This window comes from Parambassis ranga, chromosome 14 (genome assembly GCF_900634625.1).
Source record: "Parambassis ranga chromosome 14, fParRan2.1, whole genome shotgun sequence".
Lineage (NCBI taxonomy): Eukaryota > Metazoa > Chordata > Actinopteri > Ambassidae > Parambassis > Parambassis ranga.
The window spans coordinates 16,300,849-16,312,935 of NC_041034.1; the positions used below are offsets into that span (position 1 = coordinate 16,300,849).

The 12,087-nt window shown below is 42.6% G+C and overlaps 1 protein-coding gene across 2 annotated transcripts; it reads left to right on the top strand.

The window, feature by feature from the left end:
* The first annotated feature begins 4,259 nt into the window (after positions 1-4,259).
* Positions 4,260-9,499, top strand: eral1 (Era-like 12S mitochondrial rRNA chaperone 1). Of its 2 annotated transcripts, none has more exons than XM_028422470.1 (11): positions 4,260-4,508; positions 5,620-5,778; positions 5,943-6,070; positions 6,146-6,223; positions 6,312-6,358; positions 6,442-6,503; positions 6,619-6,731; positions 7,231-7,536; positions 7,681-7,830; positions 8,272-8,352; positions 9,065-9,499. In XM_028422470.1, the coding sequence occupies exons 1-11, from the start codon at positions 4,400-4,402 to the stop codon at positions 9,185-9,187; spliced, it is 1,356 nt and encodes a 451-aa protein (XP_028278271.1). In that variant the 5' UTR covers positions 4,260-4,399; the 3' UTR covers positions 9,188-9,499. The 2 variants fall into 2 exon arrangements, with proteins under 2 accessions (XP_028278271.1, XP_028278273.1); XM_028422472.1 differs by having other exon boundaries at positions 4,260-4,481.
* Positions 9,500-12,087: the final 2,588 nt, after the last annotated feature.

A 12,087-nucleotide genomic window follows, 5' to 3' on the forward strand; every position in this document is an offset into this window, starting at 1 on the left:
ACGAGATGAATATGAAACAAGAGATCAACATTTCAGCTTTCATATTCAGGTATTTACATCTGGAATCTGGATCTTAGAAGACAGCACCTTTTATTTGAATCCACCCAGTTTTCATGGGAGTAAAAGTATTGGAATATGTGCCTGATGGGTATGTTTTGCTTCCTTGGTGTGTCCAGTTACATTGATTATTCAAACAATAAATAGCACTGAATGTCTGTGCTCAGTTTCAGATTTGGTTCTGTCAGTGCAGGCTGCATTTATTGTTAGTTAGACTTGTAATTAACATGAAACCAGAGATCTGTCTATGGGTGAAAAACTGGCAATTGTGAAGTTAATAGAAAATAGAAAATCAATCAGAGCCATTGCACATGATGTCAAAGCCAAGTGTTCTCAGTTTAAAGCAAAAACAAAAGAATTGGCCTCACTGTTCCAATACTTTTGGATGGGACTGTATGATAGCTACTGGGTTTGGAAATGGATTTTCATGACAACATGGAGACCTATTATTTTCGTAATCATACAAACCATCATTTGTGTTTTCATGGAAATTTATACCTTGATTATCTCAGGTTTTATGTTTGATTGTTTTGGGGTTTGCACCTCAAAAAGTACATTTCACACTGTTTTTCTATCTCTCATACAGAAGATACAGTATGTGGAAAAATATCAACATGGGGAAAACGTCCACTGAGGAGCTTACAACACTGGGGAGATGCTTTTCGTTGAATTTACCTTTCACCCTGTTCATACTGATCTGGTATACTTACACAAGATTTGCCTTGAGCTGTATTATGTTTACATTTTGCATCTTTGTGCTCTCTGCATATTGTATTATGAATCATGTTTGGAAAGATAAAGCCCTGTGAGAGCCCTCCCGGTCAATAGTGTCACATGCTTTGTGATTTGATGAAAAGTTCTATTTGTGCAGGCTGATGTGTATAGCTCTCTAATCAAAGACTTATATTTCTGTGACAACTAAAATAAATTACTCCATTACAATCGCCCACCTGCCCTCTCCACACTATTGATACCGTTTTATTACCGGAGAGAGACAGATGGACAACACTGAAGGTTGTGGTGAGTTATGAGAATGCTTGAGAATGTGTGCTCACGGCCATGTTACATCAAAAGTAATCAAATAAGACGATCAGAGTTTAAAATGACACATGTTCAGCCCCATAAACATTTCTGATGTAACACATTGTGAGGGATACGATGTGTCCTGCATGTCCTGGGCTCCGGTAAAGACTGGGCTTATTACAATACTTCAGCTAATTTAAGTCTGCAAGCTTCACTTCCTCCATCAGCAAGTGAAAGAGGGGAGAATTTGGCCTGAAAGCCCAATCACACACAGCGCTCTGAGTTCAGCAGGTGGGGAAGTAGCAGCAGCAGGCTCCATCAGGCAATAATACAAAGTTAATGATGCAGAATGGTGTCTTTCTCCATACCAAAGAAGACGTCAATACAGGATGTTTAAGAACGCTGTTCCTAATTACGCTTTTTAAATTCACCACTGACGTGATTGATGATTTCAAAGGGAGGCATTATTGATCCACTTCACAGACAAGTCCCATCGATTGCAAGGCTAGAATGAATAAAAGTTTTTTTCCCCTTTATCTCCCCCACTGTGAAAGAGATTGTACAATCAGAGCATCAGTGTGACCTATATGGGTAGTTTGGGAGCTAAATCACCTCTTTTAAAAAGCAGTCTGAGCAAGGACGTATGGGGCCGTGATTGCTGAATGGAGGGACCTTGGGGGACCTTCAGGGCGTCACATCAAATGTAAGAGTTAAATCTCACTGCTCCCTCATTTATCACTCGTGGAAATTCATCCATCCATTCATTAATCTGTGGGATCCTTCACAAACAGCCTAGTTCTCAGCATGACAAAGTTCAGGAGCGGCTGTTTTTGCAGACAGTCAGCAGCACGGCTGTGCGCCATCACGCCTCTCACTGCAATCAGCAGTGATGGAGTGATGGATGCGCTGACGCACTGACAGATTGTTTTTTCCCACCTCTGCTCCCTGTTGACATGCCCCATGGCTTGTGCTTATAATTCCATGAACTTTGTTACTCCTCACGAGGAGTGAAGCCTCCTTATTAGTGCAGAAGCTGCCAGTTATTGCATGTCTAATCCCAGCTAGTGTTATTAGTAAATCAACAAGAGATGCTGCCTGATGTGGCAGAGAGTCGGGCGTCTGACACCACCTGGTTCAGCTGCAGATATTCTGCATATTCAGGAGGATTTGAGCTGTTCCCTATTAGCAAAGTGTGTTCTGTTTAAATTACAGGAAACAGGATTGATTTGGAATCAACAGCACACCGAACTGCTGCAGCAGAAAGAGGTTTTCCATCACACCACGCTGAATCTCATTGGCAAGTGCACTTCAAATGGCAAAGTGGGCTACAGCTTATGATTAAATGGTCTGCAGGCGAAGCCTTTTTGTCTTTTTTTTTTTAGAAAGAGAGAGCTCTTTCTGAAGGCCAAAGTTAATGCAGTCATAGAAAGAACTCTGATACACTCCCACGTGAAGTGGCCATGTGAGGAAAGCCCGGAGGGAAAAAAAGGCCTTGAATGAATTTAAGAGAGAGAGGGAGAGAGAGAGAGAGAGAGAAAGTTCAAACATTACCGATCCTCAAATATCCTTTTGGTTTCTGGTTCAATTGGAATTCGGCAGTAAGTGTCTGCTAAAAGCTCCATTTTTGTTGCCCCTCCATTGCTGCTGAGCTTTTAGAGTTAGATGATGACAGATTGTGAGCTACCTGATATCCTTCATCATCCTCCCCAGTGGAGGTGTTTGTTCCGCCCCGAGCAAGTCCTCGAGGACTCACAAACAGCCGGCATGTTTGATGGACTATGGGGAGACATCTGCTCTGCCTGGCTTCGCCATGCAGAATGAAAACAACATGTTACAGTAATCGATCAATATGCAAACTGTGTCCTTTTACTCTGATGATTAACCTTACACACTGCACGCTTCTCAACTCATTATGTTATTTTGTCATTGTGGATTAGTAATGAGGAGTTACAGGGAGTGAGTGTGACAGCACGCACCGGTTTCCTCAGGTTGGTGCATCGCTTTAAGCAGTGATGCTCGATATATCCTCAACAACACTGTCACAACTGTGCTTCAAGCACCCTCGGGGATAAGCTCTGTTCTGTGTACTCAGGGGACAAAAGGGAGAGAAAAAGTCTGCGCCGTGCAATCTGATTTGTGGTTATAGTCACAGCATCCCTCACAAAGTAATCTAGAGAATATCACCCCCGCCAAAAGATCCTTTGAGTACCGTCATCCATTTTAAACTGCAAGTTGCTCATGTCGGCAGATGTGTGTGCGTGCATTGTGAAGAGCTGCTCTGGAATGTCCTAGCTGCCGTACAGACAGGTGGTTCATACAGGTATTCTGTGATGATGAACAAGTCCTTTATTTGGCTCACATGTTGTATTATTTGTCATGTCCTGCAGATCAGTTCTGAATGATTTCTTCCCTCTTTGGTCACACAGTTCTTCTAAACACAATTATCTTCCATCTCATTCTTCAGCCTTGGTGCCTTTATGTAATCACTGTGTGGTCACTTAGACCATGACCTGTCGTTTGTGATTCAGAGCTTATTCCACTGTCTCAGTCTTTATAGAGCCACTACAGTGTTTAACACAAAATAAGACGTTTGAAGATGACATTCTGCTAAAGCAGCTGGGGAACCACATAACAACACTCGGTGCCCAGAGGGGCCATTTAACTGCAGCTTGAATGTAAACACAAGACAAATGGTGTTTATGTATACATCCTCAAGTAACACATCTCCACCCTGCAAGCAAATGACCTCAACCTAAAGTATGTGACAGTTGTGTCTTGGAACAAGGAGATTGATCAAACACACACACACACGCTCCTTCAGCTGTGCACTTCTTGATGTCTTTTCAGTGCCTGACATTAGAGGAGGAATAAGTGGTAAAGAGGGAGGGGGCATTTATGGTGGACCTTTAGAGTGTACTGCTGTCCAAAGACTGATGATGGATGGATGGATGTCTTCAGAGAGGGGGACACTCATCAGAGCAAGCTGTGACACAGCAGCTGTATTAATTTTTATGGTACCCTAGCAGCCATGTTAATAAAAGTCATGTTTAAAAAAGCAACCAAGGCTGCGTTTGCACGGTATTTAAACGCTGTTTAAACGGGTGTTTACATTGTGCAGTATATGCCGATCGCTAGGGGGCGATGCAGTCTCCACATGAACCTTTGCACGGACCCTCTTCATACCGGAAGCTGCTTCTCGTTTGTCAAAGCAACATGGTGTCGCCCTGTAGGCAATGTGAATTTAAACAAGCAGCTCTCATCCTGAACAGTAAACAGGGTTTTATTATCTGAAACACAGCAGTTACTGACATCGGAGCTCATGGCTCTCAGGGCGGTCGCTCGGTTTTCCAGAGACTCCGCCTTCCTCTCCAGACGGCTCGTCCTGGCTGCTCGACAGGAAAGTGCGTCATGGCTTCAGCCGCAGAAAGGTTTTTATAAATTCATTTTCATCAAGGACAGTTGTTTTGTTTTCATGGGAGCATGCGATGAATACAAATTAGGAAAAAAGGTGACGTTATCTTAAATAGGGCAGGTTTGAGGTACAAACCTTATGCTAATGCAGGAATAAAATGTTGTCCTCTGTAATTACAGCTTAATAACAGATATTCAACATTATATTCAATGTTTGGAGTGTGGACAGCGTATACAGACAGATTAAATGACAAATTACATAGCTGTCATTTTCCTTTTAAACATTGTAGTTTCCATGAGCTAATGCTGTAGACTGACAGGACAACAAATCCTCCTGAAGGACAAACACACTTAAAATCTAAAATTAGAACATTTGCATTATTTTGTGATCTTCAGAAATACATTCAGGAGACTCTTGTGTGTTCCATTAGATCAAATACCTTCTGAGATTATTTAATATTTAGATTTTAATATTCCCTGGGATGAGTTTGGGACGAGTGGATTAGTAATCTGACAGAAAATGAGATTAAGTGTTTTTATATGCCTTCCACATAATAACTTCTTTAAAGATTGATGAGGCTCAAAAATGGATGTTAACATTATTGTGTTTATATTTGGGCTGTCTCCCTAGCAAACTAATCAACAAGTTGTACATTTTGTAAATTACACAATAACTCCAACTTTAGTTAAGTAATTGAGCACTGATTTTGATCCTGGTCTGATCAAGGTCTGTTTTAGTGTATTGTCTCTTATTAATCTATGTATGTTCCCTTTAGGTTGAACAAATGAGTTGAATTCACCTCTTTTATTACAACACATTTACCAACCTCTATGTTCACTTTCAAATTTGTCCTTGGTGGCTTTTGATCAAGTTGGGATCGCCTGGTACTCTGTAGAATAATGTGAAAGCAACTTGACAAAAGCAAATTACACCACAGTCTAAAACGCTTGTAGACAAGTATATGTAGTTTCTGAGGCTAAAGATTTTTTTCTAAACTGTTTTTTGTCTAAGGATCATCTAACTGCATGATTACACTGTTTTGTATTAAAATTCAAGTAAACATAATCAGTCAGTTACCCTGCAGCCTTGCTGGCAGCGAAGTGATGGAGGTGTTGATGTCTTTACAGGAAATGCTGCCTGCAGCAGAGGAGGAAGGAACGGATTTATCTTCACTCCTGCTTGTTTTATTACATCAGAGGCATTTCTCAACAGACTGATGAAAGGCGATGCAGCAGAGGCAGACGGCAACATTTATCGCCCTCCAGCTTCAGTTCCGACAGACAGCGGTAACCAGACCACTGCCTCAGAGATTTACATCTCTAAACTTGTCTGATCGTTCTGGCCCGGCCTTTTTCTAAAAATTGCAGATGTCATCCTGCCTCCACTCAGACATTTTGTCACGGGTGGCACATTAATTGTCTGTCTAATGATTAATTCTGTGTCTTTTTAGGTGAACATTTATCTCTGTTACTGAGACATCCAGATCAACCGGAGAACCCAAAGGTTTTGAAAGTGGCTATAACAGGTGCTCCAAATGCTGGAAAATCCACACTGTCCAATCAGCTGCTTGGCAGGAAGGTCTCTGTCTTTTACTATGATCTGTCTGCGTTCATATGGAGGAGGTTGTTCTCACTTTACAATCATTTCTTAAAGGTTTTTGCTGTGTCCAAGAAAGTACACACTACACGGTCACGTGCACTGGGTGTCCTGACTGAGAATGACACACAGATAGTAAGAATCTTCCTCCTTCTCTAATCAATTAATGACAGTGCAAAGCCAAATGTGTGTAGTAAGGTGTGTGTGTGTGTGTGTTTTGTAGATTTTACTGGACACTCCTGGTTTCACCACCCTGTCAAAGGTCAAAAGGTACCGCTCTTATTTAGAGTCTGCCATCTCCTTGTGACTGTATTGTACAGTGTAATATATGAATGGACCCTCTGTCTTCACAGACACCAGCTGGAGAAGTCTCTACTTGTGGATCCCTGGACCACCGTCAAAGAAGCTGACCTAAGTATGACATGTTTACTCTGAGCTGTTTGAGTGAGCCCGGGCTGCACTGATGATTCAACACTAATAGTGGAATGCAGTGCTGAGTTTCAGCGGCTTATATGTGTGCCTGTTTCCAGTGGTCGTCTTGGTGGATGCGGGAGACAGATGGATGTCCAGCAGGCTGGACTTTGAGGTGCTGAAATGTCTCTCCGAGCACCCACATATCCCAGCAATCCTGGTCCTCAATAAGGTACTCCCTCCCTGAATGTTACAGAGCTTACCGGCTTACCTTATCAGAGTACACTTGGAATACACTTATCTACTTATAGATTAGATTTGATTATGCAGTTTGTGTATGATTACTGGAAAAATACCCACCACTATTGAACATTTTTGCCATGAATCCTTGAAAATACTAAAATAAACTGTTGTCTCGCAGCAGTTTCCAATTTCCAAAATTCAGCGATGGCTTTGAAGGTTGCAAATTATACAAAATATACAAACTTTCTTGTGCAAAATGTTTCAGAAAACACTTCATCTCTGTGGTGTTCACATTACTGGAGTATTGAGGCATTGGTTTAGAAGTCCTCTCATTGTCATCACATACACTAGTGTTTTCAGCATTCTCAGGTTACTGTATGGTTGGGTTTGGTTGTTATGGGACTAGCTGACACTAAGGAAATACACAGGAACCCATGATGCTGTCTAGAATCTTACAAAAACCCTCACTGGCTTTGTTCTCTCCTAAGGTGGACCTGGTGAAAGCTAAGGACAGGCTGCTAGATATCACAGCACAGCTGACATGTGGAATGGTGAATGGACGCAGAATGCGGGTCAGACCGGTGATCAAGCCTCCATGGGCTGAAAAGAGGCCAGAGAGGGATTCAGAGTTATCGCTTGTCAAGGACAAAGAAGCACCTGAAGACAGCGCTGAGGAAAACTCTGTGCTGAGCACAGAACAGCTGAAGGCGCTGAGGAGCCAGCAGGGCTGGCCTCACTTCAAGGACGTCTTCATGCTGTCCTCTGTGGACAGTGAGGATGTGGAAACGCTGAAGGTAAACATTATAACTCACAGCAAGAACCACTGTGATGTTTGAAACATCAGTCACTGCTGAAACTCACAGAACAAAGTGAACATGCGCTAAAATGAAAATGGAATGTGCTTAAAATGTTTCATATGTTTTTATCTGTTCTTGTAGCGCTACTTTATTGCTGCAGCCAAACCAGGCTCGTGGCAGTACCACAGTGAGGTCCTGACTGACCAGAATCCTCAGGATGTCTGCACTAATATCATCAGAGAGAAGCTTCTGGACTACCTGCCCCTGGAGGTCCCTTATACACTGACACAGGTGACTAATAAAGCACAGGAGCACTCCTCAGTCACACGTGATGATAAGCTGACAGCAGACTGACTGCACCCATCACACCTCACTGCACTGACTCTGTGTCCTAGTTAAAGCCTTTCAGGTGTGCTGACATGTTCCTTTGATGCAGCCTCCGCCTGCTTTCATGTGCTTTGTACGTCCATTCTTACGTGTTCATTCATGGCTTCTGTTACAATATATCATAATTGTGGCATTAATTATTTGTGGGTAATGCTGTTAGTTATGTGACAGGGATGTATTTGACAAATAATAGTCCAGTCGGTCTGATCTGAAGGAAATCTGCCCGCAAATAAAGGGTTTTGTCAGTAGAGTAATACCCACTGCTCTAAACTAGCCGCTGTTAATTTTAAGCAGTCATTTTCTAGAAATTGGAAAATTAACACAAGTCTTTTCAACTGTTTTCAGTCTGTTGAATTTTGGCAAGATGGAGAAAATGGAGAGCTCAATATTTCAGTGAAACTTTATTCCAAGAAGGACAGTCACATGGTAAGTGCTCTTACACTAACTATGAACTACTAAGTTGTATGCATACTGCATACAGCTGTTAACTTAAATAATTAAATTGGTAAACTATACAATGCAGTTTTATGTACAGCCCCCCCAAATAATATCAAAAATTCAGTGTTGCTGACTAATTCAGGATGCGGAACACCAAAGGAGTGACATCCCTCCCTCTGTCATTGGCATCTGATGGCTGATACTTATTTGCCGTTCCCCTATATAACCACGTCCACTTTTCCCTGTGTTTTTAACTCTTAAATAATTGAGCTGCCTTTCTAAATCATGCATATTTGATAAGAAAGAATATTTGAAGTGACATCTGTGGTGCTGAAATGTTTCAAGGTGAATGACCTCTTACTCAGACAAGAATGTAGGAATGTAGATGGGTAAAGTTTACATTAATGGCTGACCATCAAGCTCGGAATTTCATTTATTTTATGAAGAGAGACAGTTATAAAGCTGCATTTTTTTTCTTTCTTTTAAACCATCAAAAAAAAGTTCTTCAGAGAAGTCTTTTAGAGCCATATATAAAGCCTGGAGGTAAACACACGGACTGACTAAATGATTTCTATCTAAAAGAATCATCTATACAGGAACAAGCATAACACATCTGTAAGAATGTTTCTTTTTGTACCATAGTCACATGGGATGACTCCTCACTGCTAACATCATGATGTTTGTGTTACTGTGTTCGAAGAAAATGGTGATCGGCACAGCTGGCCAGATGGTGGCACGGATCGCCAAAGAGGCGAGTGAGGACCTGAGCCGGATCTATCTGAGGGAAGTAAAGCTGAAGCTCACGGTCAAGATGAGAAAGTGAGGAGGATGAAAGAAGCACGAAGCATGGAAACAGATCGTGTTGAATTTGCAGTGACTTTCCCTCTCCAGGACAGACCTTAAGTCAAGCAAGAGGGGTGATCTCATCATGAGTGTGACATGGAGCTGTGAGGTGGCATTTCTAGTATAGCCACAGTCCCAGGACTCCCACTGACTTTGCAGTTGTGCTTCATCTGTCACTGTGCGTAAGCAGCTTCCTCTAACACAGAGCCAAGGGACGTTACCTCAAAGATAAAGCGTGATTAAACATAGCTCACAAGCTGCAAAATAAACTGTAATAAATTATTGGCTTTTATTAAGCGGTGATATATTTTGGGTAACAGACATGACTCCCATCAAATGGATGTTTTGACACAAGTTTGACAGTGTGTTCGTGGATGAGCAGGTTTGGCGAGCTGTGAAAAGGCTGATGGTTTATCTCTGGCTTTCAGAGCTTTTTACTTGGCGGGCGCCTCGTGCAAACACGGGCTGCAGATAAACCAAAGAGGGACCTGCACAGTCATGTTCACTCAAATGTCCCTGATGTACCATCCAACCCTGTTTTTCCTCCACTCCCACATCACTTTAGCCTTCTGCGCTGCCTTTGAAGGGTGGCCATCCATCCCTGCGACTATCACTTTTTGTTCCACTGCTTTCTTCCTCACCTCCCCTCCTCCTCACCCCCTCCTCTCTCTCCTTCTGCTTTTTTGGCTCTTATAAAGCCCAGCTCTGCCCCCGAGGGCTAAATTGTCTCCCTAATGGATGGCAAAATGGAGCACTAACCTGATGCTAAAATGGGTCAGATAATGGTGATTAGATTCATTCCTGCTGCCTGTGAGTTAACTCGACGGTTACTCTATCCGGGGCATCTTGATGAATAACCAGCTAGTGGCCTGGAGCGAGTGAGGGAGGGCGGGAGGGTGAGGCCTTGAATGTCTCACGGAGGCTGTGTCAGCCCCTCTAGCTCTCCCTGTTCTCTCTACAACGGCTGCTTCCAAATGATTAGACAAGCCGGTTGCACAGCAGAGATCACCACATAGACAAGCCAACCGCAGCCCGAAAATGTGAACACCAGCGTGTTAAAGTAATCCTTCACACACATATTCAGAATACTGATACCCTGCTTCAAATTATTTTTTAAAGAAAATAACAGGGACCTTGGTTTATTTTACAAAAATCTAAAAAAAAAACACATGAATAACACATCAGCCGGCAGCGCCTCATCTGGTGCGTCCTCCCGGTGTCGGTGACTTTGAGCGAAGGCCGTATAACCCTTACCATTACTAAAACTCAGTAATGGTAACGGTTTAACGGCCCTCCTCTGCATTGAGTCTCCAGTCTGTCAGAGTGTGTGCTGATGGAGGGGGAATGACACCCTGGATAGTACATCATCTATACTGTAGTGTCTCTTTAATAAACTTACAGTATAAGATGATATCCTGTCCAGGGCTCAAGAAATAACCACAAGCAGCAAGTTCACAGTGTGTTTGTGATCTGAAAGGCAATGGTAGACAACTCATTAGTGACAAACACACAGAAGGTCGACCGACTGAAATGTAAATAAATAAAAACAGAATGTATTTAAAGGTTCAAAGCCGATTCGTTGTTTCGCTACCTCATATAGAATCACTTGCTGCAGCCCCGAGGCTCCATACTCACCTCTTTGCATGTGGTTGTGGGATCTTCATGCTTTATGTGCTGCTATGTGCCCACATCAGGTCTCCTAACTGGTGTGCCTGCTGGGCTCTGGCACTTAAAGGATCCCCCCCCTCCCTGCTCATTAGCATAACGTGATGACATCTGGGGTGGACCAGACTGCACTTTTTTCTCTTATCTGCCCTTAACCTGCCTTCCTTCGTCCACTGAAGGCCCACGCCCTTACTACACCCGGGCAATTTTTATTCTCAGCTCCCATACTCACTGTTCTCCATAACGAAATGTAGGTCCAATTTATCGACATCATAGGAAATGCTCAACAGTTTTACAAAATCGTTCTCTCACACTCTCTCACACACACACACACACACCTAATCAGTCAAAACAGGGTCTCTCTGTCGTTTATTCAAAAATCCTGGAACTTTATCTCACAAAGCGGTAATAAATCTAATGTTCAGCATCTCCTCAATCCTCTTCCATCTCATAGCCTTTGGATTTATGTGCGATGGTTTCATGGATTGGAATTTAATACTAGGATATGTCAGCTGATGTCATGTTATCTGACTTATTAAAGTGTGCTGTATTTCTTTTTCATACTCTCAGCTAGATTGCAGGATATGAAGAGCTGGGGTGTATTTTTTATTAGATGTGTCACATAGACGCTGCACATCAAATTCACAGCATCAAATTATGGCTGGACTGTGATGGAGCAGGTAACCCTGCTGTGGTTTGTCTTTAATCCCTGACAGTTTGTCTTTATGACTTTAAAACAGGCTGGTTCTTCCTCTGACCTTCTTCTAGAAAAACTGCTGAATTCGAGCTCAAACTGGAAAAAATACAGCTCATGACTCTGATGAATGCAGCCGCTCCAACACCGACTCATTAATACAGATATATTCACAGCATGCTTAGCATTACACCACTATTTTAAGGTCAACTTCATTCATCACATTCATAGACCTACATGTGTAACTCTAAGTGGACCTGTTCTGTAGGGAAGGGATCGGGGCGAGGTTGTGACATGGCAGTTGCCATGGTAACACACTCCCCGGTTAAGGGTGTGGGATCAGGTTGGGGGTGTGAGAGGTCCTCCTGTAAGTGCAGATAAAGATGGAGGTAGGCCTATCTGGGTGGTTTAGTTTGCCTCTGACTCTTTATCTGCTGCACAAGTGCTCCTACTCTTTCTACAACTTTGCACTTGCACTCACAGATAAAACATTTTTTTAATTCTTAACTCTAGCTCACAAG

Coding starts and splice junctions, on each gene's coding strand:
- eral1 (XM_028422470.1), top strand. CDS start 4,400: ATGGCTCTCAGGGCGGTCGCTCGGTTTTCCAGAGACTCCGCCTTCCTC. Junction 4,509..5,619: donor ATGGCTTCAGCCGCAGAAAG/GTTTTTATAAAT, acceptor ATGTCTTTACAG/GAAATGCTGCCTGCAGCAGA. Junction 6,071..6,145: donor ATCAGCTGCTTGGCAGGAAG/GTCTCTGTCTTT, acceptor CATTTCTTAAAG/GTTTTTGCTGTGTCCAAGAA.